Genomic DNA, 25612 nt, shown 5'->3' with positions numbered 1-25612 from the left:
CCATGTGCAAAATCATTTATTTTCTAATTATACGTACAATAATTTGTGGTATAACTTCTTTCATATATATATATGTATATATATATATATATGTATATATGTATGTGTGTGTGTCTGTCTGTTTATATACAATATCTTATTCTCAATCTTAAGAACTCAGGTGCAAATACATAAAAATGACTAAGGCTCTTCCATATTTGTTCACACCGTTGCTCGACTGTCAGTAACAATATTACACAAAGTACAGCAAGAACATGGCAATCAGTTTTTATACTCTTTTTGTATTTCGTTATGATTAACGTTTCGATCTCTTTATTTTTTATATCACTAATAACTTTGTTTCTTTTCCCATCTGTCTAAAAGAAGATTCGATCGATAAGTCAAGTACACGGTGACGAAAGAATTGTAAATATTTCATAAATTTACAGTTTGCCGGAAACGAAGGTTTGAAGTCTAAAAGGAACTTAGTTGTTCGCCTTTGTTATAGAAGTGCAGGTATAGAAATACTGTTTTATGTCCCGTCCATCAGACACGTGAACATTCCTACATTCATTACATATTACATTCTTGCTATCAGAGGAACTATTACTTTTAGCATTTTTGTGTCTTCGTTACGTAGTTTTGTTGCTTGATTAACGCCGTGAACACTCAACTTATCGATTCAAAGTAGCAAAAGTATATTACAATACTGGTGGATGGCAAGTAAAATACAACGCGTAGCGTGTTTCCTTTTCTTTTACTTTTGTTTTATATTCCTAAGTTCTACGGATGTCCGCCCGTATTTGCTGAATGATCGCTTTGTTAGAATACTAGAAATTGATATGAAAAAGAGGAACTTCCTACTCATGGAATCTAATCCATTCGATAGATCCTCGTTTAGTATCACCGAGAAGTTTTAGCGCTTTTTTTCGGCCTTAAGCTTACATAAAACAAGCTATATGTATAACAAAGTACAATATACGTGTGTGTGTATATATACATATATGTGTAACATTTCAAAAGTAAAGGATATACATTCATATATTGTATATTGAAATAATGAATGAATATCGCTTTAAAATATATAACCGATTTTGTTTTAAGATTATGTATGTTTAAAATTTCTTATAATTGTTTGATTTGTTGTAGACGTTCGATATACGCTCGTAATTGTCGTGTTTTCTTATAAGATTTCTGAAGAAAACAATATAACGTGAAATTACCGTGAAGAAATAATGATAAATCATTTTCATACAGTTACATTTTTGTTACTTTTTAAAATGAATGAAAATAACGCATTTGTGCTTTTATGTGTATTACATACTTAAACGCTCTTGAATTTTTTAATGTATATAAAAAATGAAAGCATTTTGCCATATCAAAAAATGCGATTAGATCGTGAAGATACATTCAACAAATATAAATTTAATGTTTTTATATAATGTTGATGGTAATTTAAACAATAAAATTTTCGTTGATACATGGGACACCGAGCAGTTGAAGTTGGACCAAGTTCATATGTATATATTGTATTTATTAGTAAGTATTTAAAAATCTCTCCAAGTAATATTAATCACATTCAGATACAGCAACAACGCTAAACATCGAACGTATTATTCCTTCATTCGCCAGGAATGTAAGTTCGTTTGTCACAATAAGATGAAAAATCGTGTCAGAAGATTTGCTAAGTACAAAATGAAACGCTGTCTAGAAAATTTTTACAATCGACGAGGGAGATTTTTTATTCGAGGGATATTTTCTAGAAAAATTTGTTTAGTAATAGACTTTCATTGAATACTATCTTTTGCCACACGATGATGTCTCTGTAAAGAATGACATATCTGACATAATTATATAATTTGCCTATATAGCATAATAAAAAGTATCATTGTATTGTGATAATCTTAATATAAATGTAAATTCAACAAAAACATTATTCGTTTGATAAATTCCTTATCTTAAGGAGCCAAAAATCACAGGCAATGTAGTCTTTACATCGGTACCGATTTACCGATTTACCGATAGGAATTTCCAGAAGTGGCATTCTTACTGCCTATTTCCTTCCTTTTTTTTTTTTAATTACGATGCTACCTATATCAGATACTATCATTTCTATTAATTAAACTATCTTCTTTGTCGACTGGGGGTGGGCCGGTGGTTAATGTGGTACTGGGTCCAGCCGTTAAATAACCAGCAGACACCGGCGTTCCAGCTATATATTATATTATTATTACATTCGTATGTGTAAATATATTATATCTAATATAGAAATGAAAATAATTGATATGTATATCGTACCAGTAAGGTAACCAGAATTAGTTGTATTAGAAATAAACAGATCATGTCGCTGATCTTTGTATTCCGCCCAGACACTTGACTTCTCTAGTATCGCATTTACTTTCTCACCCAGCAACAAGCTTCTAGTCATTGCTTTTAAAGCTTTGACTATTTGAGCTTTAGCAGTTGCAGGGTTTTCAATTACATCTAACCGTCCTTCTAGTATATTTAACAAATAAGGTACCATTTCAGCGTCCAGTGCCTATAAGGAACAGTTAACAACAAATCTTGAATTTATAATACTGATAGAAATAATATTTGATGTCTTGTATTTACCTGTTTTATAAGTCTATCCTCGTTAGTCGAAAATAATCTATTCAGCGTTTCGCACGCTATTGCTATCATATCTCGTCTAGATTGCATAGCATGTTTCAGTGGACTTATGCATTCTGTTTGACAAATAGATGATATACAAATCTGTAAGATTATTAATTAGTGTTGTTGATATTAAATACTATTTAATATTTCATAAAGAAAAGTCAACGAACTCACCTCGCTTGCTGCTAATTGATGAAGTATTAATATCGCAGTTTTATATACAGATGGTTGATTGTTTTGCATTGACATTTGTCGGCATAGTCTAGGTATGTGTCCTAATGATGGAACTTGATCTGCTAAACTTGGTTGTGCTTGAAGTAAATTTACTAGCGCTTGTGTTGTTAATTCCAACATATCCGACTATTTAAGGATATTATTAAATTAATCAATATACACATATACTACAACACACCAAAGTGTACACTTACATCAGTTTTCTCCTTGGACATAAGGGCTAACGTCGTATCCATAAGTTCGCTTAAAAATTCCTTAGGTTTCCTAAGAGCCCATGCGGGACTGGCTATAAATAATCTAAGATATACACCTCCGACTGCGGGTTCATTTGTTGCGATATCAATATTACTTTGAGTATCAGGTAACTTTAATATTGCATTGGAATTTCGTCTTTGTAACATGTAATATCTGAAAAAATTTATTTTGCTTTAGAAGAATGTAATTAAACAAGAAAATAAATATTTTTAAAAAATGTTTATGTACTCGTCTTTTAATTCCCCAACGATCCTCGACACTCTAGCTTTGGCATTATCATCCCATATTAATTCAGGATTCTCGTGTTTTGTTTCAAACATATGCACACATTGTTTTGGAGCATCCCTAATAGCTTCACTAAATAATCTGGGTAAAAATCTAGACAAATCTAGTTTTACTTTTGGTCCAGCCAACTTATCAGATGACATTTTGCCAAGCAGTTCTGCGGCTGTTTCGCGTATCTGAGTGTTACTTGAATTACAGAACAGATCAAGAACGTATACAACAGCCCCTAAAATTTTCATAAATTTCGTTTTGAAAAGAAAGGTATAATTTTAGATATGGCTCATGTTTAATTTTACCTTTAGACAGTGCATCTTTTACGATCTTCGTGGAGCTCATCAGAGCATACAAAGTTTCCAATATTAGCAACTGACACTCCTGCAGAGAATTTAAAGCTAATAATAAATGTACTATAACCTCGTTTGCTGCGATATCATCTACACATTCTTGGTTCTTTGTAACATTACTAATAACTTCAAGTGCGTTTTTCTGTATCAACTTAAAGTTATTACAACTCAGAAGTCCAAATAATAATCTGAAGTGCCCTATACATTGTAATTCAATTCCTGGATTATTTTTTATAACATTTTTTAATGCTTCTAAAGACATAACAATATGTTCCAATTTCTCTTGATCCTTCTTAGCTAATGCCATATTGCCCATTGATGTCAAATATTTTGACGATTCAGACAAAAAGTCAAGTACATTAATTGTAAAACTTTTGGGGTTCTGAAAAAATATTTGTTTGTTTTAAGTAAAAATAATTTTTTCATCGGAAAAATATTACATAATGTTAAATTACCTCTATAGGGAAATTGGGTTGTTCATTGTATACTTTTACAAATATTTCTCCAATAATAAGTTCATCGGCATGGACGCTATATTTAAAGTCACTAAAATCATGTTCAAAACTATCATTGCCATTTAATCTCTCTTGTCGTTTAGCTTCCAAGTATTCGTTCAATTCTGCTCTTGTTCCGTTATCCCAAATCAAATATGGATTGGAGCAATTCGAGTTTAGGATTTTTAATATTTCTTCCGGTTTATCCTTTGAGAGTTGACGAGCTAGATAAGGCGTTAATAAACTTTCTAACGCGGCAACAGTAACAGGATTAACAGGTGTTTCATTCTCTCCTGTCATGTAACCACCTAATCTTGCACATGCTCGAACTGCTAATTTCGCTAAATTATTTGCCACTTCCTGACGATTTTCGTCTTGATTTCTTTCAACGCCACCTTCTTCCAACGTGTAATCGTAATTAAACATAAATAATAATAAATGCCATAAAGCACCAGACTGTAAAAGTTGCATTTGTAATGCACTATCCGTGGCAAGGGAAGAAACACATTCTGTTGCCACCGAACATAATTTTGTTAAATGCTGTAAATATATATCATTATAATAATTAAAAAATATATATAATATTAATAGTGATTTTTTAACAATGTTTTCAAAATTGCTAGTACTAACCTTGAAGTGTAATATTCTACAGAGGTCTTTAACTAATTGTGGTAGTTCAATAATCCTATCTTTGCAGCCCCTAAAGGACCCAGCAACCGAGAAGCATCTAGTGATATGCATGCATACCTGCACTGCTATATCATTAAGTTTACTCGATTTATTTAGGACAGAAACACATCGTGTATAAGCTTCTAATAAAACATCTAATCCTCCTTCTCTGCGAAGTTCTTCCGCGTTTAATGCAGAACAGTGTACTGTGTGATATGCAAGTTCGCTAGCGGCTGCCAATAATGGCGCGGATTTTGAGAATAATTGCTCATCGTCTGTTTCTAGTTTGATTGTTTTAATTAACTGCGGGTAACCTGCGTATTTGTAAGGTCTAAGTTCGTCGGAATATCTATGGAAGAGAATGCTCTGTGTTCTTAAAATAAGCACTATGTTATCAGGATTTGGACCGTCAGTCGACCAACAACTTCGGCTACATAAAAATTCGTATGCCTGATTAACAGCTTCGAATTTATCCTATGAACAGAAAACACTTCTATGAAGAATTTAATACGTTTATATGTTGCTAATGTACATAGAATTTGATACAACTTACTCTGCCTTGTGGATTTTTATCAGGGTGATACATTTGCGCAAGTTTATAATATGATTTTCTAACTTCAGCCTCATTATGTTGTTTTCCACTGGACAATTGAAGAGCTTTATAAGCTTCATCCATTGTCATCAGTGGTGGTTTCTTTTCTACTTCTTTCTTCCATGCATCTAACACATCTTTCAATAAATGTACCTAAAAATTATATATTATTATTTTAAATATATTTTAAGAATTAATAAGTAGATATTTTTAAATCATTTACTATTGACTTACCGGTTCAGGAATAGGCCACTGTGGGAATTTTACAGTATCACAAAGATGTCTTAGATAAAATATTTGACAGAATAATTCCTTCTCTAATTGTGGATACCTTATCGCAGGTATAGCAATGTATTGATATCTAGCCATAGTATGGCTTCTTAATTTTGGTGAGAAATCTGCTATATGCGTTGCTATTTTTTCAATAAGCATTCTTCTCATTTCAGCATTCCATATTGCTTCTGGTGTATCGTAATCACCAAGAAATATTTGCGCAAATTTTTCCGCGCCATGATTTTCTAAATAGCTAACCATTGCATCAGGTAAAAGTTGTCCAAGAATACTCCGTTGCATGATGTCTGATGATACATTCTATGATATTAAAATATTATGTGAGACAACTGATCTGTTTTGTCAGTTAGCAAAAATATAAATTTCACACTTACATCATCACTCCTAAATGCCTGTTTCGTATGAGTTAACTGTAAAAATCTCGCTATCGGTAAAACGTTTGAACCAGTGTACATTAATATGAAATAGAAGACACCAGTAAGATAAATTTTTGAAACATCTGCGTTATCTCGCATTATTTCACATAATAAAGTAGCTACTTTTTCAACTAAAACCGGGTCAAACGTTAATAAAAGTTGAACAATATGAGGTAGGCACTGAAGATCCGATAATAACCGCTTCATGCGCGGTAGAGGTCTAATTACCGCGTCATCAACGTCTCTACTTGGAAAATACTCGCACATTTTGATTAAAATATTTAGAATCAATGTTGCTAATTCACTTTCATTTATTACTGGTGTCCCTTTCGCGACTAATGTCCATTTTAATTGCGGAACTTGCGAGATCATTCGCCATCCGTCTAATCCTTGTGCCCAAACTTTCGTTTTGTATGTAATCTGATTTGTATGATACAATTCCTTTAAATCTTTCAAACTTATAGGACCTTTCCGCTGATCTCCGTCATTGTAATACCATTCTTTTTCCATAACCTGTTGTTGCTGTGGTCCTGCTTCTATTACATTAGTTTGTGTAGGTACAACTGCTCTAGATGTGTGTAAATGAGCCAAAGTTAAGAGATCGACTAATGTGCGTACTCCGTTTTGATCCATTATATCTTTTACGTTTCTTCTATGTAATATAAGTTTATTTATGAACATGACTAATCTATCACGTTCCATTCTATCTGTACAACGTTCCAGCATTCCTACAATATATTTTGTATCCGAAAATGGACCAATATCTTCATAGTATCGTTCATATACTATAGTCATTGCTTGCAAGCAAAGGCACTTCATTTCGACTTTTGTTGTTAATATGAATCTATGGTACAAGTCGTTAAAAAATTCATATCTGTGATGAAAATAACAATTTATTACTTCATCTGCACAACATAATACATGTGAGAAAATTTAAGAAATAAATTTAATATAATCTGAATTGTAATCACAACAATTAAAATTCTGTCATACATACGATTTTCTTATTGGACTGTCTGGACTATCTTTTTCCAACAAAAGCCTTAAATAATAATCACCGATTTTCACTTCATCTGACAGGCACTGATACTGTACTTCAAATTCTCTATGATTCCAAGCAATTAGGGTTCCTCCTGCTAAATCTTTGTCAGAACTGAACGCGCGAATTTCATTCTCAAGCGCGGTTCTTAATTCTTCACGTGTTTTATGATTCCAAATTAAATTCGGCAGTGAATGATCCTGATTGAACTTATAATAAAACAAATTCCAATTTGCTTCTGATTTAATTCTTTCTCTGCGTTTTCTTAATACTATCGGACGTTCTTTGATTTTCTCTTTACGTTCGATCCCAATCCTAGCTCCCCAGTGTTGAAGAGCATGTTCTACATGTTTTTCAACTACACGCATTTGACGTTCGATCGCAATCCACTGTGGGCTTTTCTTATTTTTTGATGCGTGATCTATAGCTATCTTTAAATTATCACGATTGTTCAATCGTTCTTTCTCAAGAAACGAATCGGGTACTTTTTCATCGGAGTCTAAGTAATTTAATAAACCAACAGGCTGTATAAATGCATAATGAATACAAACTTAGATACTTCCATTTTTGTAATTAAATGAAAATGATATTATATAAGTTCAGTCAATAATGCTAATTTACCATAATCCTTTTCAACAGTCCCATAGCTGTAGGATGTCCTGTAACCCAAAGTCCTACAAGATGTCTACACAATTGTCTATGTGTCAACAGTCTACCATCAGTACCAACAGTAAAAAGACTATTTAATAGATGTCTCGGTAAAGCTCCTTCCGCAAGAGCAAGTTCTTGCATTTTTGCAGCCACTTCTGGTGCACCTTCTTCGATAATCGCTCTCATTATTAACCCAGCACCTTTAACAATAGCTAGCGACGGATGTTGGAACAGTTTAAAAAGCGATCTTCCTCTTGCAGCGACCATTTCTAGAAGATTATCGAAGTGTTTACCATCGGTCGTTTCACTATACGGTACACACAGAGCAAAAGTTAAGAGGTCAAGCATGGCAGAGACTACCAGAGCACCTGTACCATGATTCTGAAATATTCATAGGAACAATGTTAGCATACTACAGGACAGTAACTACTATTGTTAAGAAAATGAAGATAAGATTAATATTTTCACACTTACTATATGGTTAATCCACATATCAAGTAAATTTTCCAAAAATTTATTACTACTGAGAAGGCTACTTTTATTTAACTGTTCTTGTCTTAAATCACAATCATCATGCATTGGTTGCATGAGAGCACAAATACAATCTATAGCAGCTTGTGTTACACCATAATCTTGTCTTTTCAAAGCTTTCACAACTTTATGTCCAATAGCTTCTCTAAATCCAAGAAGAGTTGTAAATGCAGTAAAACCAATTTTGCTAGCAACCAATCTCCTTATAGCATGGAATTGTGCTTCTATTTCACTGTTTGTTTCTAATTCCTTATTGACCAATGCATTTAAAGCACCAAGAATAATTTTATCTTTATTTTCAGTAAAAAGACCCTGTAAGTAGTTATTCATCAAATGGTATATGTGAAGTTGTAATGTTGTTGCAGTCCATTCAAGCGGTACAACATCCTAGACAAAAAAAGAAAATATCTATTCAGATTACTATATAATCTATTCATCTATACAATATGATCAATATGATCTATTTATTATTGTAAATAAAAAAGAAATAGAAAATACAAAATATTAGAAACAACTTTTTACATAAATATTTATTCAATTTATTCCAATCTGCAAAGATAAGTATAATGTATTATTTTGTATCACACATACATTTTAATAAAATTTAATACGATTTAATTCAAATTTAATAAACTATCACCGCTTTAATGCACTGCACAATATTCATTTTTATATTTGATAATCATATAGAAATTTAATATTATATATATGTATATATATATACAATATTAAATATAGGGAATATGTCTTACATCTTGTGTAACAGAGTAATTAAGACCACTGTAGGGAATATTTGCATTAAATCTTTCCAAAATTTCAGCAAAACTACGTCCACTTGGTGGTTGTTGAAGAAACTTAACATGAGATGTTTCAACTTCTTCATCAACAGGTAAATTAAGAGGTCCAAGTCTTTTGCCCCTAGGTACTGGATACATTCTGACATGAACATCTCTATTACCAGATGCTCTAACTCCATCCAATAAGGAAGCTAACAAAGAATCTCTATCCGTTGCAGTATAACTACGTGTTTGACCATTGAGATACTGTATAGTAAATAATTGTGGATTTTCATTGTCACGAATCAACGCAAAAATATCTGACAGAGGTCTAAGAGTACAAATATTATACGTCTGAGGATCTCTTTCCAATAAACAAGTATCAGAAAGACAAAGAGTTCTTCTCTGAGGATCTATATGTCTAGATGAATACTTATGAACAGTAAATTCTGATACACTTGTTATATGTTCATCAGCACTAAATTTACCCAACCTCTGAGCAACAAAATCATCTAATTTGATTGGTTCTTTCAAAACTTTTATGCTGATACCTAAATTGTTCATAGCTGATTCCAGCAGCTTTTTTTTAATTTCTTCCATGTGTTGAGAAGCAAAAAGATGTAAGCGTCCAAATCCACCACATACAATTACAAATCCATTAGAATAATCTTTCATTGTAAGAATTCCTTCAAAATCTTTATAACAATAACTGGCTAATACCATATTGGTTGCTGGATCTAATTGGTCAAGACTATATGGTGTCACTTCTAACACAACAGGTAATCTTGTATCAGACCAATGATGTTTATAAGCTTGATACCTCTAGAGAAAATGAAAATATTAATTTAATAAATACAGTACACATTGAAAATGGCGAACATAATAGTTTATTTATTGAGCAGTTATATAGAAAAGGGTACATCTCACCAATTTCAATGATTTTCAAATATATGTTATGACCATGATTCTGAACAAGATTTTCCTATAGATATAACCATCGCAGTGCTTTAATTTCCGAAATATTGATAAAAATACTTTTATTTTTTATCTTAATGTGAGTTAGGTTTGGATTAGCTTTATCTATGGATATGATGATATTACATGTGTGTTCGTATATATAGTTACATATAACGCAATTTTTTTGCTACCCAAACTCATTGCAAAAGTGATACTGACCCCTGAAAATTTGGCTATTTTTCGATTTTATATTGTAACTCGCAAACTGCAAGTAAGAAGAAGAAAAAATTTTAGGATAAAAGTTACTGCTTTTAATTAGGGCAGTCAACTGGCAAAAGATTTATCAATTGTTCAATTAGAAAAAGTTACAAAGAAATATTAATAATTTTTCTAAAATTCTTTTTTTTATGTAGAAACCTTAATATTTTTATTCATAAGCTTTCATAATTATACAGTATGTCCATTTTAAATATATACATGTGATTATTTATGCAAGTATGAGAAATATAAAACAGTGTTTTAGATGAAAGTTGCTTGACTTCATGAGAGAAACTTAATAAGATATTTTGATTACTTTTTGCATTTTTATTTACAAAAATTTTAATACTAATGTAACTTTTTTTAATGTACCCTCTTTTATATAATTACCATTTATTGTTTTATTTTGAATATTTTATATAATTACAAAATTCAATAGGATGATTTGATAAAAATATTGAATTACAATTAGTAGATATTATATAGATTGATATAAATGGTATTGCATGTATTAGTTGTACAGATAACTGTAAACAAATATACTACAGACTATCGCATATATATTAACCATATGGCTAGGTTGATAACAGGTTTGATTAAATTTTAATAGCATCTTTTCCAAGAAGTGTTATATAAAGAATATATAACTTACCAAAATTTCTTTAGGTTTCTCAGCAAATTGGTTTCTATATTTCAGAGCTTCAGTTAATAAATGAGCTCTGTATTCTGAACTAAATTTCATATTGTCAATTTTTCGTTCTTTGCGCATTGTTATACTAAATTCATGCAGACCTAATTGATTTCTGTTTGTTGGTTGCACACTTATAAAATCTAAGTATTCCCATTTATTTGTAACTTCTAATGTAGTAGGATTATATGTTGTTATACCCATGGATCCAATAGAAAAGATACGTTTGTACCTGTTGTATAAGCATTAAATAAGATTTTTAATATTTATTTGAGATAAAAATATATTAATTTATATTAGGTTCCATATAATAAAGTGATATGTATGTTAAAAATAAGTAAGCATAGAAATTACTTAATTTCAATATGTTTAATTATATTCTGTTATGATATTGAATGTCAAAATATGTTAGAAATATATTATAATATTAATATGTGTTTATAATATGATAGTATTACAATCTTTTCATTGGAAGATACAAATATATAACATGTGATTCTTATTTAACTATTTTTCCTTGTATTATTGTATCCCAGACAATCCAGCGTTAGGTTCTTGTTTTATTTAAAATATACACAGCAAAAACACATGTACACCATATAATAGCAATTCCATTTTTCATAACTAATTTACGATGCTTTAAATCGTGTGTACTTATTTTATTGCCCATTGTACGTATATTATTATCCATAAAACGGATAGTTTTTGACAAGTAGTAAGAACTAAAAAACGCGAACTTACTTTCCTTTCCATGAATGTTTTGTGACCAGAAAACATGCCACATCCTGGTTATCCTTTATCGGCATCATTGTAACATGTCCTGACAATGCAGCGTGTTTATTATTATAAATAATGCTTTAACAAAACACTGGTTACTGTTTGTGAAAGATGCGTAGCGTAGGAGGGACATTCGCATACGAATTGAAAATGAATCACAGCAGAGTCATTTTCAAAATGACAGATACGAGAAACACAAAGTAAATCTGAATCACGTACGCAATGTTTATGTTTGGCGTATTAGCGAATGATATTTAGGCACTATTTAATCGCATTTTAGCCGACTAATGACATTTTCGACGGCTCCATTGGACTGGGAGCGGCCATGATGCTCGGGGGTGTTAACAAACAGCTGTTTCCAGATGGCAGAATGATCACACTAGGAACTTATTCATTTATTTATATTAGATATATAATCTAAAGTTAATATACTTTCTCTGGAAAAGTTTCTTACGTTTGTCTTCACAAGAAAAGGGATACATATTTTAAAAAGGCGCGAAAGGTAAAGAATTACAGTATTTTAAATGTACAAGTAAAACTATGAATTGATCTCTGTTGACATAACTAAATTAGCACTACGAATTATAAGTTTGTTTATAGATACATCGAATGTGTAGGTATCATGCTTTAATTGAAATTAAAGAACAAGATATATTGTAATTTGTGCATAAATGTAAAACGAAAATGTGAAATAGGAATATTGTATTACAATATTGTATATACATGTTGTATAAATTTATTGTATGAATTTATAATTTATAATTTATAAGTTATAAGTTATAAATAATATTATATAAATTTTATTTATATTGTTATGATCTTATATGTACTATTCTTATTTTTATTCTGTTTCATTTGTATAAGTGAGTTTGATTCTTGATGTTATCTGGATTAGAGGTTATATTTCAAGTCTAGCGTTTTTGTTTATAAGTTGTTGAAGAACATTAAAGCTCAAATTTTTTGTAGAGTCTATTATTTATATGTTTTATCAAAAATTGTAAATAAAATTGTTTAATAAACTACTATTAAACATTTCTTTAATTTAATGGAAATTAAAAATTCAAATAAATTTTATTTTATTGGTTTCAGCATATAAAGCAAACAGAATGATAGAAAATAACATATCTAGTGAAAGTGATGAAGGAGAAATAAAATCAGATTTTGAAGCGGATTTCCAAGAAGAACTACATAATTTTCCCCATATTTTAAGATTTATTCAAAGAATGCGTGATCACATTAAAAAACAAAACAAAAAGATTGCCAAATTACAAAATAAACTCAGTGAACATGTAAGAACTACATCTCTTAAATATAGTTTTTCTGTTATTTCTTATATCTTATTTTATACTTTTATCTGCTCACAGAAAAGTAAAAAATTAATGGAGAAGAAAACCTTGATTGACTATGGAACTCAAACGAATCCATTGGAATATGAAAAAGAATCATGTCAGGATTGGAATGTTAATAATGATAAAACATCAACTAGTATTATACAACAAGTTAAAGAAGTAGCTGAGTCTGCTTTGTTGCAAACTGGTTTTGTCTATGAAGAAACTTCTGGTTTATATTATGATTACAACAGTGGATATTATTATGATGCGGTAAGTATGTATGCAATAACAGTATTAAATTTTCATTGATAATCCTTACATATTATAAAAAAAAACTGTTTTAGAAACAAGGTTTATATTATGATGGTAATACAGGTACATATTACTATTATGATGAAACTAGTGGAACATATCAATTCCATAGTCAAGCACAAGTAACTGTGAATGAAGCAGCTGCACATGTGAAAAGCAAGAAGGAGCAGAAAACTAGAAAGACAACCAAGGTTGAGGTTTAAATTATTATTGTTACATACCACATTTCTAAAGAAAATCTATCACATACAAGCATTTTTTATTCCAGGTTTCAGATGACATACATGAATTAATAAATGGCCTTTCAAACATATCAATTGAAAAATACAGGCGTCAAGCACTAGGTAATTGTCCTATGCTCTTAATATGCACACATGTCTCTCTTGTAGGATGAGAGGAAAAAACGCAAACTTGCGGAAAGAGAAGAACAGTCGGAAGATGAACTTGAGGACGGTGAATGTTCAAGCAATGATAGTGACAGCAATTCTAATGACATTACTCCAGAATTATGTACTAGTAGTGACAGTGACCATGAGGAAGATCAAGGTTTATTTTTAATTATTTTGCACAAAAATAAAAAAATTTTATTAACTAATGATTCATGGATTTTAATTTTCTTGTTTTGATTACACATATAATTGCTATTAGTTACATTTCAGTTATATAATTAATTTCAATTACAATATAATTAATAGAATAGATATACGTTTGCAAATAATACTTGGAATATTTTATGAATGGAAGTACATTCATTAACTTTTTGTTGTAACGATTTGATTTTTTATTTCAGATTTAGCGAAAACCTATCCCCCATGCATGAGAATCATAGTTAAGGAAACCAATCTATCAAAATTAAAAATTGGGAGTCTATTTTTTGTTGCATATACTGGTGGTTCAATTGGTCGTGAAGGTGATCATTCTGTAGTAATACCAGATATAAATATAAGTAAAGTAAGTTAAAAAGATTTTTAAGTTAACAGCAAAAGTTTCTTTACGTACACAATATTATTTGTATAAGATATTAAGTAAAAAACTTCGATGTTTCAGCATCATGCCCGCATTTTATATAATGAAGATAGAAAAATATACGAAGTCATTGATTTAGGATCAAGAAATGGCACGTTCTTGAATGGTAAAAGATTATCTGTGGCTAAGCAAGAATCTGAACCTCATGAAGTTTCACATGGTTCTATTATACAAGTTAGTACTACGAAATTGTTGTGTCACATTCATAATGGAAATGAAACTTGTGGCCACTGTGAGCCAGGACTTGTTCAGCAAAGCATTAACGCAGAAGAGAACAAAGCTTCTAAGAAAGACCAACACAAACAAGAATTGAGACGGCTGAAGCATAAGTTTGGCATAGAAAAAGATAATGTCGCAAGTGCTAGTCAATTAGCATTGGGGTACCAAGACAGAGCGCAAAATCGAAGACAGTGCATTGGTTCTTTGAATCATCATGCTAAAACACAACAAAGTTCAATGGATACGTGAGTAATTTATTTGTTATATTATGCTTTAAAACAATTGCAGTTAAGCAATTAAGATATATTTAAAACATGTTATCAGTGTTTTATTTTATTTTTTCATTTCTTTCCTTGTAATTCCAGATTTGTATTATTTCTTGTTTATTTTGTGAGTCTCCTCATGCAGTGTTTTCACTTACATACATTTCATTTATTATGTATTTGTTACGTATTTTATTTACAGATCTATAGCAAAAGACAACAGGGGATTTAAATTGCTATCAAAAATGGGCTGGTCTGAGGGGCAATCCTTAGGGAAGGAAAGAGATGGACCAACTGAACCGGTAAGTCTTCTTCCTTACAAATTTTTTATTTATTCTAACATGTGATTTTTTTATTATGATATATTATACAGTATAAATGTACCAATATTTTAAATGATAATACTTACATTTATAAACATATAAATTATAGCACCATGAAAGGTAATAGGGATTTTAATAATACTTATGTATTATTATATCATTTTATATTGAATTTTGTTGGAATTAATATATATCTAACTTACGTTAAATGAGTAATACAATTATGTTCCGTACCAAAACGTTGATGTAATTCATAAAATGAGAATTTATGACTATTTTAAATGTTTCAAATATTTCGTCGCTTTATTGTGTTATACATTAACGAAAAGAATTTTGTCCTAATGTAAAAAAAATTCAGCTCATTTCAACGGTTCTTGTAATGGGATACGTAATTTTAAGATATTTAATCGTTTAAATATAACAGAATTTGATTCGTTTGCAGTAAAAAAAGAAAGAACATTCATAAGTTTAACCATTTCTCTTTAAGTATATCCTAAATATTGCATTGAAAATAATTGTATACTTTACAATAAAATAGTTATCTTTTTTCGCAACTTTAGGTATAATTATTACGGTACAATTCTACTTAATTATTCACATGTGAGAAAATAATAGATTAGTTAATTAGAACTACTATTTTACAATTGCAATCGAAAAATTCAGTCTCGACAAACTTTTCGTAACAATTAATTTCAAAGTAAATTGAGTTCATCCTTCTATCGCAAACTATATAACATATTCTTCGCATTCTCTAAAGATCAATATCTAACAATAAGTCAAAGTTGGAATATCTAGACAAGATAGCAACATCTAAATAAGATAGGGTACGTCAATTTTCGCTATTTTCTTGGATTTTTCCCTCTTTGTACACCCTACAAATTTAAATCATATTATACAAAATCAAATAGATTGCAAGCATATTTCTAATACAACATGACAGTTGTTTCTCGACTTAAACAATTCAAAATCTCCAAAATTCTCCTTTAAAAACAGAGTGGCGTCAATCCGAAGACTGACATCTCTCTCGCAGTATGTTCTAAAGTGTCCGCGTCAAATGTCTCGTCTTCGTAGCTCTCAGAAACGTCTTTCCAGACGCCAGATGCCAACGGTATGTAAACGTCGACAGAGAATGTCGTTCTCAGCGCGCGTATTAGCGCCGTCGCGATGCCAATGACGTCAATCGGCAATTGCGATACGTTTCTTATTTCACCTTTCTGTCGGCCTGTAGCATCATGCCAAACGTGGTGTAGCACGTGTGTCCAGTGCAAAAGGTGCATAGAAACGTCGGCCGCTTAGCCGCTCATTAGCTGAACGGGGTCGTGTCGCTGCAATTCGCAATCCGGCCTCGTTCGCCTTTTTCAAGCGAAGTGACGCGACGTGACACGCTAAAAACTGTGGGCTGCCGTTACTGTTGCTCACCCCCTGCGAGTCTTTTCTCTTCCTCTACTGCTTCCACACCGCCGTCACCATCACCATCACCACCCCCTGACTGACCCGCCCGATACACCGTACGATACCAATACACGTGCATCGTATATACGTGTAATACAGACATGGAAGATAGCGTGTGCAAAAGCCAGACAGCAAGCAGGTTCTGGCTGCTGGTGGTGCTGCTTACTCGTCCGGCCGCATCGCGTTTCGACGGCGACGAAACGAGCGCCGACGGTACGAGCAGAGCATTCATATGATAACGAGCGTAACTCTGCGAGACATGAAACGGAATAGTAGAGGGGATCGTCGCGAGGGGCAGAGACGAAAACGGGAGCAGCAGAGAGCGAGAGGGAGCGACAGAAGAGGTGTCCCCGGGTAATGAATGCAAATGTATTGAAATCCAAATCATTATTTTGTCTAGACGCATCGTATGCTCTATTGCACGCTCTGAGCTTAAGGAGAGGGGATGAGGAAAGGCACATAGCGCGTTCCTCTACGGGGGTGGATTAAGGGAGAAAGGAAACCGAGGCAGATGGAGACCGTTGTTTTCTCTCGTCTCTGTGTACCTTGACGCGTGTCTGCTAAATTTGCTTGTACACCTTTATCCTTCTTGATGTCCGACAACCTCCAGTAAATTTATCCGTGTGATGGTCTTCCCTCTCGTTGTAATCCTCGTTCCTCCGTGGACGACGATTTCTCTTCTACAATGTGTTTTTTGCTCGTAAAACACCGTTTGACTTTTGCTATTGTTGCACGATTCACGATGCATACCATGCCTTATGTAGAGACCGAGAGAAGAGTCAGTGCTTCTTTCTACGAGTCTTTAACGAGTGTGAAGTAATTAATATATTTTCATGCATCAGCTGTTTCTGTCCTTACCGCTTGTATAATGTAGGAAACAATTTTACGGATGGTAAATGTATTTTACGGAAATTTGTGATACAGAAAACTAAGTCGACTCGAGATACTGCGGAAATTTCTTCTTCTCTTCGAGTTATTGTAATTTTGTTGCAAAGGGAAATGGTACAGTTTCGAGCGTACATGTATTACGCGATTTAATCGTATACGTATAACTAGCTTTCAAGCAATTAAAGATACGTTAAGATCGCGTGATTTTAAGGGAGAAATATGATTTATGGCTTTATAATTTCGCGAAGATTATTACGATCTATCTTGGGCATGAGATCGCGTGATTTATTTGCGCATACGTATTTCGTTGCACATTTAAAAACGCACTTAATAAGTTGTTTCCTTGTTAAACATTTTTCGTTTAAAATTATGCATCTATTAATAAAACTATGTTAATTGCTATACAGTACATTGACTATTCATAAACACAGGTTCCACTTGTTTAGTTACGCTCATAAAGATATAAATTTGCATAAATTATATTATATTACGCATTTATGTGTCACTATCAAAAAATATCAATATTATGTCTCACAAATTATATTGACAAGTATACGTCTTATTTACCGATGAGATGAAATTCTAAATAAAATTGAAATTAAATTCGCAACTACGTAATACCGCGTTCGTTCTCTTCGTCTAGCCGCTTTACATCGCAACCAGTTGTTACAATTTTATATCGACTATCTCCGTTTTTACGTTGCGTACCTATTTCTGCAGGTTCTCTTTGTCCAACCTATATGACCCACATCGTAAACTGGAAACACGTTCACGGTCGTAGAAAGGGGTGAAAAGGTAGGAGAAGGAAGAGAGAGACGGTTAGCTCTTGGAGGGTGAATCCGCGTGTTCGCTCCGAGAGTTCGTAAACCAGACATTGTAAAGTTCTCGAATGGCGATTGACAGTAAACCACGAGCATGCGATAAAGTATAAAATTGTCCCGTGCTATGAAAGTGCTTTTAACAGGTGTAGGTGGATGCGTGTCCTATCTGACCGAATGAAATCTCGGTAGGTTCGTTTATTTGAGTGCCTTCACTCGCGCAAGGTAAGGCGAGTACTTACTTTTTATTATTGGCTCGCGTAAAAGAGTCGATCTCTAACAAGAGACACTTGAGATAACAGGTCAATGCAAGTTTTATTAGCGTGCTGCTTTGACGTAGAAGGCTGTTGCTTCGGTAACGTGGAGTTAAGAATTAGAATAAAGGACTCGGTTTTTATTCTGCATACTTTAAAAATGTCTTCAGTTGTATGAAGCGAAGTGTTGTTTTGAAACTTTGAAATTTATACGTTGCAGGTTATTGAAATTAAGGAAATTTTTCATGAAAATATATAAGGCTACTTAACGTTCATTTTCGTTGTATTATCTAGCTAGATTTTGTATGTTCAATCCCTTGATTAAACCGCAGATATCTATGTAAGCTAATATTTTTATGAAATAATTATAATGAAAAAGATGGAACTTTGTTATAATAGATCATATTAACAATCGAAATTTAAAATATTATTAGATTGTTGTTTCAAACATTTAATTTTCTTCATTTGGATTATACCGTTTCGCTTATAAATAATACAATAAGCTTCCAATTTATTGGGACTGTATTATACAACGTATTGGTATTGTAAAGTTGAACCGACTTGTAACGTCGATCGTTAAACAATTGCAACTGAAACGCAATAGATGTAACGTGTTACAATTCGCTTCTATATGAGGCAGCCTTAAAGTGCATCCGGAAACTGCAACAATTTCATTTTATGGACTTTCGCGTATACCGGCTGTTGCGAGCCATTTCACGGTTACAGCGTGAATATCCACGGTAGTGCCTTTTACGATTTACATTCATTTCCATATTGCATTTCCTCGCCCTTTACAGTACCAGTGAGGAAAAACCTGATTGATTAATGACGTAATAAATAATCCAACGTAGTCTCGCAAAGGAATGAGGCTCGTGGTGCTTCCATAAAATCTTTCATTGGAAGAGCTTTCTACGATTTCTCTTTGAGAAGCATAATATTGCACGCGCGTTTGAAATTAAAAAGTTTTGTATCGAGACTGTGCATCAAGGAATTGGTTTTTATTATTTTCTCAGTTATATCATTTATCATCCTAATTTTTCAAATACGCCTAACTAGCAAAAAGCAACATAGTTTGATATCCATCGATATTTCTCCTGTGTCAGTGTTTCTTATATCTTGTACTTTCATACATGAATAATTGCAGTACAAATCTCGATAAAATAAATTGATTTGGTGATATTCGTGGGTTTCGTACGAAAATCACCCTTAGTCGCAGCTGATTTTGGCCTGCCATGTCCAAAGCAACTTTCTAAACGTGATCCAAAGATTCAGATCTTACGACGATGGTGCAATAATGCGTGTCATTGATTAATTACGTTTCCTGACTGAAAATTCATAGATTTTTGTCTTTTTATAATTCAAAGGAAATGTACACAACCTGTCTGACAAGTAGCGAGGTTGCCAATATATTAATTTCAACGGAATTCCGAATTCCAATTTCTGAGGATGTTTGGAAAAATCATGCATTTTATTCAAAGTATCTTTCTTAGAGATCGATACCACTCCGAATATGGATACTTTGACGTTATTTCCAATAGATAAATTCATGGGAGCAAGTCGTTTGATTTTTAGAAATTCAACGTTAATTGTGTATTTGGACGACGAAATTGAGAAATTTACAGAAGGAAAATTTGACTTTTTCGAGAGCCTCGAATATCTTCTCGTCCATCCCCTTCATCTCACATTTCTCCGATTCGCTTTCAACTTTCGTCTTTTCCCGGGATAATTGACGGCGCGTCCGAATCGAGAGTGTTTTGATTCGCGCCAGATCCAGCAGCGAGGAGAAAAAAGGAGAACCGGATAAAAGTGAATCGTAGGTCTTGACTCGCGACTCTCCCGGTCTCCTGTTTGTCCGCCAAAACCTGTTGCTGGCGTCCTCCTCCTGCTCGTTTCGCTGCCTTGTGCGCGCCTTCTATTCATCCACCGGTCCCTTTTTCTTCTGGCGAAAGTAAAAATAGTGGTAAGAGAAGAAAAAGGCACGCGGGGCAGAATGCACGAAGTTCGTGCGTTGAACGAAGACGTAAAGGTCGGGCCAGGAAAAAGGAGTAAAAGGGAGGAAGAGAGGCCGAGATAGAGGGAGAAAGAGAAGAGAAGAGAAAAGGAGGGAGAGAGGGTTCTGAGCGGAAGTTGTACACCAAGTGTACGTGTGCAGTCCTGCCGCAGGTGGTACGACGGAACGCAAGGTCGTTTCGATATTATGTAATGCAAAGAGGCAGGAGAGTGCAAGGATACGGAGAGGATCAGCTCTCGACCTCCCTCGGTTGCCCCGGAGGGAACCCATTGTCTTTGGAATTCGGGACAACGTTGGGAGATCATCGTCGAAAACTGAGAAAAAAACCCTTCCTCCCGGCTACATCCAGCGTTTGCCTCTTCCAACCCGCAACTTTCTTTATCCGTAGGGCTTTGATTTTAATGCTTGCATGACGTACCGGGGAAGGTTACAGGAATTCTGGCGTTCGGGGCAGTAGTTATTTTAGAAGGACTTTTTTAGTCAATGTTTTGACTAATTTTTTTTTCAAATCGGGTTGTACGATCTTTATGTTTTAGGGTGGTAATGCGATTTTGATCCTATCTTCGAATGTTATTTTTAGCCTATTTACGTTCTACGGTACAATCTATATTCCGGTACCTATAAATCAATCTGTTTATCAATTACTCACGAGGTGCCTTTTAACGATTTGCAAATCGTTTTATGCTCCATGTTTTTGCGCGTTTATCGTATCGTTCATCGATCCATGTCCATTCAAGTAAATATCTACGTGTCCGAGTATCCATGTCCATATAATACAATGGCTTCTCTTTTGTGACGTCGTCGTCGGTACAGCTTCGTCGGTCACGGCTGAACGATACAAAGTTATGCGAAAAAATGTGCAATCTTTATCTACGATCTTCGTTCATTGCCATGCCGGTTTATGCAGATATGCCGATTTTTGCCGGTTCTGATCGACCAGCTTACATCCACGGCACCGGTGGATTCGCATCTCCATGCTCGAACGATCCTTAAGGGCTCTCTACCCGCAACTTCTTTGGAAAGGGTATCCCCTCGCCCTCTTCACGCTCGTTCACTCACTGGAAATTTTCGTTCACGCATTCGGACACTTTCATTACACCAGCTAATAAACCCTCAGAGCGTGATAGCCTGATGTGCCGGATAAAGCGGCCATGGAGCCTTTCGCGCGATTATAAGTCACAATCGTGAGCAATTAATACATCAGCCACCATAGATTAAGAGTTCAGCCGTGGCATTATGCTATATTACCGGTTATGGCAAAGATCAACGGTGATAAATTCTCATTGTGTTCCGCTAATGCAATTTTCCATTCGCCACTTTTTCAGACGGCTTTTCTAATCTCTTTACGATAGCATGTTATTTTACTCTTTTTATGACGCCTGCTCTGGAGTAATATGTGCACTGGAAAGAGTTCTGTTACGCTAAATGGACGTTAATATATATTGAAACGAAGGGTTGAATAACTGCAGAGAAACGAGTATATCATATACATATAGTTCTATGAGATAAATTGAAATCTTAGTTGAAATTGTAGAAATAAATTAAAGTCGTATTGGTAAAATTACAAAATACACATAATATGTAAAAATACATAAAATAGGGCATAACTTTGGAATCGATTTTTGCTTGCTAGAATTTCTTCGAAATTTGACCCACGAGAAAGACACTGAATCGATGATTATTAGCGAAAGGTGAAAAGGTGAAAAAAAAGGGAACATTTTTTATTAATCTTGTCTCGAAATGTAGGCATCTCGAGGGAAGGTGTACGAGAAAGGACGAACGAAAGACCCGATGCCAGTCACTTAGTGAAATTTATTCGTCGATCTGTGTCCACTCTGTAAATTATGAAAATTACAGGACAAAATTTTTAACGCTCTTCCTTAACTTTAATTCTATATACTTGTGCCTATAAAGTTACTTCGGTACCACTTTTAACGGGTTCATAATTGCGCCCTTTTATATATGCTGTTCCTGGGCGTGTACCGCGTCATATATCTACTGCATTCTTTATATAAACTGGTTTTATTTATTTCGGATCGTTAACATTAAGTATTAACCGAGCCTATTATTTAGCTATCGCTGGCTTTATGCGAGATTTGTCGTGATTATAAATTTAAATCAAAAAGCAACATTTTACGATCGTTATATACACACTGTCGTGATATTTGTTCATAAGTGGTCATTTAGAGCTACTTTAAAAGGAATTTTTATACAATTTATTGGTATTTGATTTACATTGAGGCAGAAAATTGCCGATGTCTATCGTGATCGCGGTAAATGAAACATGTAAATTAAATAATTAAATAACATTATCGTACAAGTTTCCATAATATTCCTCTCGGTAACGTGAGTTTCTTAGAAGCCTTAATTAAATTTAATGCTAAAATATCAGTGTTCACTTTTTCATGTCGGTTTATTACATACATATTATTATTTATATAAGACAAATCTATAAAAATTGCGGTAAATAAATATAAATACAACCGTGTATTAGTTTAATAGAATTTTATTTCTGATTTCTTCGATTAGTCTGGCAAAATCTGTATTCTGTTGTTTCAATTATACTAAACGAATACTAAAACTAAAAAGTTACAAAATTATATTCCCACGGTTTCTCTAACATAACGCTGAAAATATAAATAAATAATCGAGAAAAAGAAACACTATCGCGATTTGTTAGTTCCTCATTAGTATTCATACACAATTTATATCTTAATTATCGACTTATCTATGTATCTAGCATATCAGTTTGAAAGCAGCAACGGATAAATATTAAAGTGCAAGCTGCTTACACTTAAAAACTTCTACTCCTTTTAATTGCAAGATCTCATCTAGTAAACATCATGTACACTTCGAATTGAATTAATATCAAAGAAGATAAAATCGGTAAACATAGAATGTTGGCCAATTACCTTGAGAATTCTATCAGTGAAGAAAGAATCGATTATTCGAGTCCTGACAGATTATAACTACAGTGATATGCAAAAGTCTCTGGCCAGATAAATTTTTCACTTTATGTTTCGAAAGTGATATCTAAAAGAATTTTAGCTAGTATATTGAGTATAAGATCGTTATAAAACGGTACTTATATTTATATTAAATATGAGTTAAAATTATTTAAAATATCACTTTTAAAATACAAAATGAAAAATTTATTTAGCCAACAGTTTTTACACGTCGCTATACATTTCATATGTAAATAGGAGAAATGAGAGGATGAAAGAGGACAAATAGCTATGGCATTGAATTTAGTTTTATGAAATTTTATTACGGTAGACACATTTAACCTGTGCCTGAACACTTCTCTCAAACATAAAGTATCCTTGGCATGCGAGCCTACTTGCATACGCCTGAATACGCGTGAGCCGATAGGATTTTTTATCCGCACACTCATTGCGTACTAATTTATGCATATACCAAGGTATGACATCATCAAAATCAATCTTCCGCTAAGCTAGTGTTGATTGAATGACCACTCTAGCAAGACCGAAGTTATAGATTCATATTTCATCGTACATAGAAAAGGCGTAAGGCGTTTCATGATAATTATAGCCATGACATGGAAGCTTGATGTGGATTCTGTAGTCGTGGTTGTTTTATGAACTTCTTTATTAATCATTGTTAATTTCTGGCACCGAAGAATGATGTTCAAGCTTGACACATTCGGAAAATCAATTATTTATCTGAACATGTAGAATATCGACTGCTTCCTACATATAATATAAGGGCAAGTCTGGTTTCATACAAAAATCTGTCTAACCTATCCAGGTTAAAACATCGTCTGCATTTCTGCATCCTACCTCGTAAGAAGGATCTCGTGAGACCGTCATAGTTCGGTCCACGTGGCTCCATCGTATAGCCATTGGAGAGCAGCAGGAGCCAGATCGGTTCCTCCTCTCTAAATTAAATCCCGCTTCCGACGTGCGTCAGTCAGACGTCGAAATTTCCAAAGTCACTGACGAAGCATTCTTTAATCTCCTTGGGGCGAGTCTTCCCCTCGGCAGTTGCACGATCTACCTCCCTCCCTCCATTCCTCTCTCTCTCTCTCTCTCTTTCTCTCTCTCTGGCAATACGGGCTAATTCTCCGGGGACAGCATGAATGCGTGTTTCACCGTGTGTCAGTTCAACGTGGGCGGCAGGGCAGCGGAGGAGTGAGGAGGAGGAATGGAGGAAGGGAGAGGGTCTGTCCTTCTTTGCGCGCGTTGTTTTGTAACGCGAAGAGGGAATGTTAGGAAGGACTGACTATAGAGTGAATGGAGAACGCATAGGATTTATGGTACGCTAACGGATTGGGAGAACGGAACGGAACTGGAAGAAAGAGGGAGATAGAGCGAATGGGCAAAGAGACAGACAGATGCTGGGAGACTAAGAGAAAGAGGTGGTGGCGAGGACGACAAGGAGGAAGATAAAAAGGGAGGAGAAAGGAAAAAGGGCAAAGAGAGAAGTTGTAGCGGTGCGTTTCGTAAGGGGCGCGGGAGGCAACAGGTGGGAACCCACTGTCACAAATAAATCCAACACAAACGCCGCTGCCGTCTAGACGGCGATCTGCTGACTAACCATGGGTACCAGATTATCGCGCCGCTTACTTTCTCCTTCCTTCTCTCTCTCTCCCTCTCTCTCTGTCGTTTTTTCTCTCTTCTCTACCCCTTCACCGCTCTTCTTTTCTTTTTCTCGGCTTTTGTTTCTCTTTTTACTTCTCTGTGTGTGTACCTCTGAGACAGTAGGCGATGAAGGAAGAGCGAAAATGAGAGAGAAAAACTTTCTGCGGATGATGGTGCATGAACGGACCAGAGAACGTAAGTACATACGGAGAATAGCGATAGC

General features: G+C 33.9%; 2 protein-coding genes across 5 annotated transcripts in view; one reads left to right on the top strand and one right to left on the bottom strand.

Moving 5' to 3' along the window:
• Positions 1 to 1694: 1694 nt before the first annotated feature.
• Rme-8 (receptor mediated endocytosis 8) lies at positions 1695 to 12244 on the bottom strand. 2 transcript variants are annotated; one of them, XM_033330666.2, is made up of 18 exons: positions 11856 to 12244; positions 11079 to 11346; positions 9188 to 10033; positions 8379 to 8822; positions 7875 to 8285; positions 7212 to 7777; positions 6173 to 7088; positions 5742 to 6098; positions 5469 to 5660; positions 4877 to 5389; positions 4208 to 4786; positions 3705 to 4134; positions 3352 to 3634; positions 3063 to 3276; positions 2809 to 2994; positions 2593 to 2733; positions 2278 to 2518; positions 1695 to 2191 (listed from the first exon to the last, which is right to left on the bottom strand). In XM_033330666.2, exons 1-18 carry the CDS (start codon positions 11921 to 11923, stop codon positions 2076 to 2078), a joined length of 6771 nt encoding a protein of 2256 aa, XP_033186557.1. In that variant the 5' UTR covers positions 11924 to 12244; the 3' UTR covers positions 1695 to 2075. The 2 variants fall into 2 exon arrangements, with proteins under 2 accessions (XP_033186557.1, XP_033186567.1); XM_033330676.2 differs by having other exon boundaries at positions 8379 to 8747.
• LOC117155103 (angiogenic factor with G patch and FHA domains 1) overlaps positions 12241 to 25612 on the top strand; it is a 26446-nt gene continuing 13074 nt past the window's right edge. Inside the window, exons 1-8 of one of the 3 annotated variants that reach the window (XM_033330706.2) lie at positions 12241 to 12393; positions 12981 to 13180; positions 13256 to 13492; positions 13567 to 13725; positions 13924 to 14080; positions 14325 to 14485; positions 14582 to 15024; positions 15245 to 15344. In XM_033330706.2, coding sequence (XP_033186597.1) covers positions 12998 to 13180; positions 13256 to 13492; positions 13567 to 13725; positions 13924 to 14080; positions 14325 to 14485; positions 14582 to 15024; positions 15245 to 15344 — 1440 coding nt within the window. In that variant the 5' untranslated portion in view covers positions 12241 to 12393; positions 12981 to 12997. Of the gene's footprint in view, positions 12505 to 12980; positions 13181 to 13255; positions 13493 to 13566; positions 13726 to 13802; positions 13879 to 13923; positions 14081 to 14324; positions 14486 to 14581; positions 15025 to 15244; positions 15345 to 25612 lie in introns of all 3 variants that reach the window. The other 2 variants (XM_076624509.1, XM_033330687.2) reach the window with 2 other exon arrangements.

This window comes from Bombus vancouverensis, chromosome 14 (assembly GCF_051014615.1).
Source record: "Bombus vancouverensis nearcticus chromosome 14, iyBomVanc1_principal, whole genome shotgun sequence".
In the NCBI taxonomy this organism is placed as follows: Eukaryota; Metazoa; Arthropoda; class Insecta; order Hymenoptera; family Apidae; genus Bombus; species Bombus vancouverensis.
The sequence above is the reverse complement of the archived record's forward strand: the minus strand, read 5'-3'. Positions and strand labels throughout refer to the sequence as shown.

Coding starts and splice junctions, on each gene's coding strand:
- Rme-8 (XM_033330666.2), bottom strand. CDS start 11,923: ATGATGCCGATAAAGGATAACCAGGATGTGGCATGTTTTCTGGTCACA. Junction 2,995..3,062: donor TGTCCAAGGAGAAAACTGAT/GTAAGTGTACAC, acceptor ATCCTTAAATAG/TCGGATATGTTGGAATTAAC. Junction 2,519..2,592: donor AGGATAGACTTATAAAACAG/GTAAATACAAGA, acceptor TGTTCCTTATAG/GCACTGGACGCTGAAATGGT.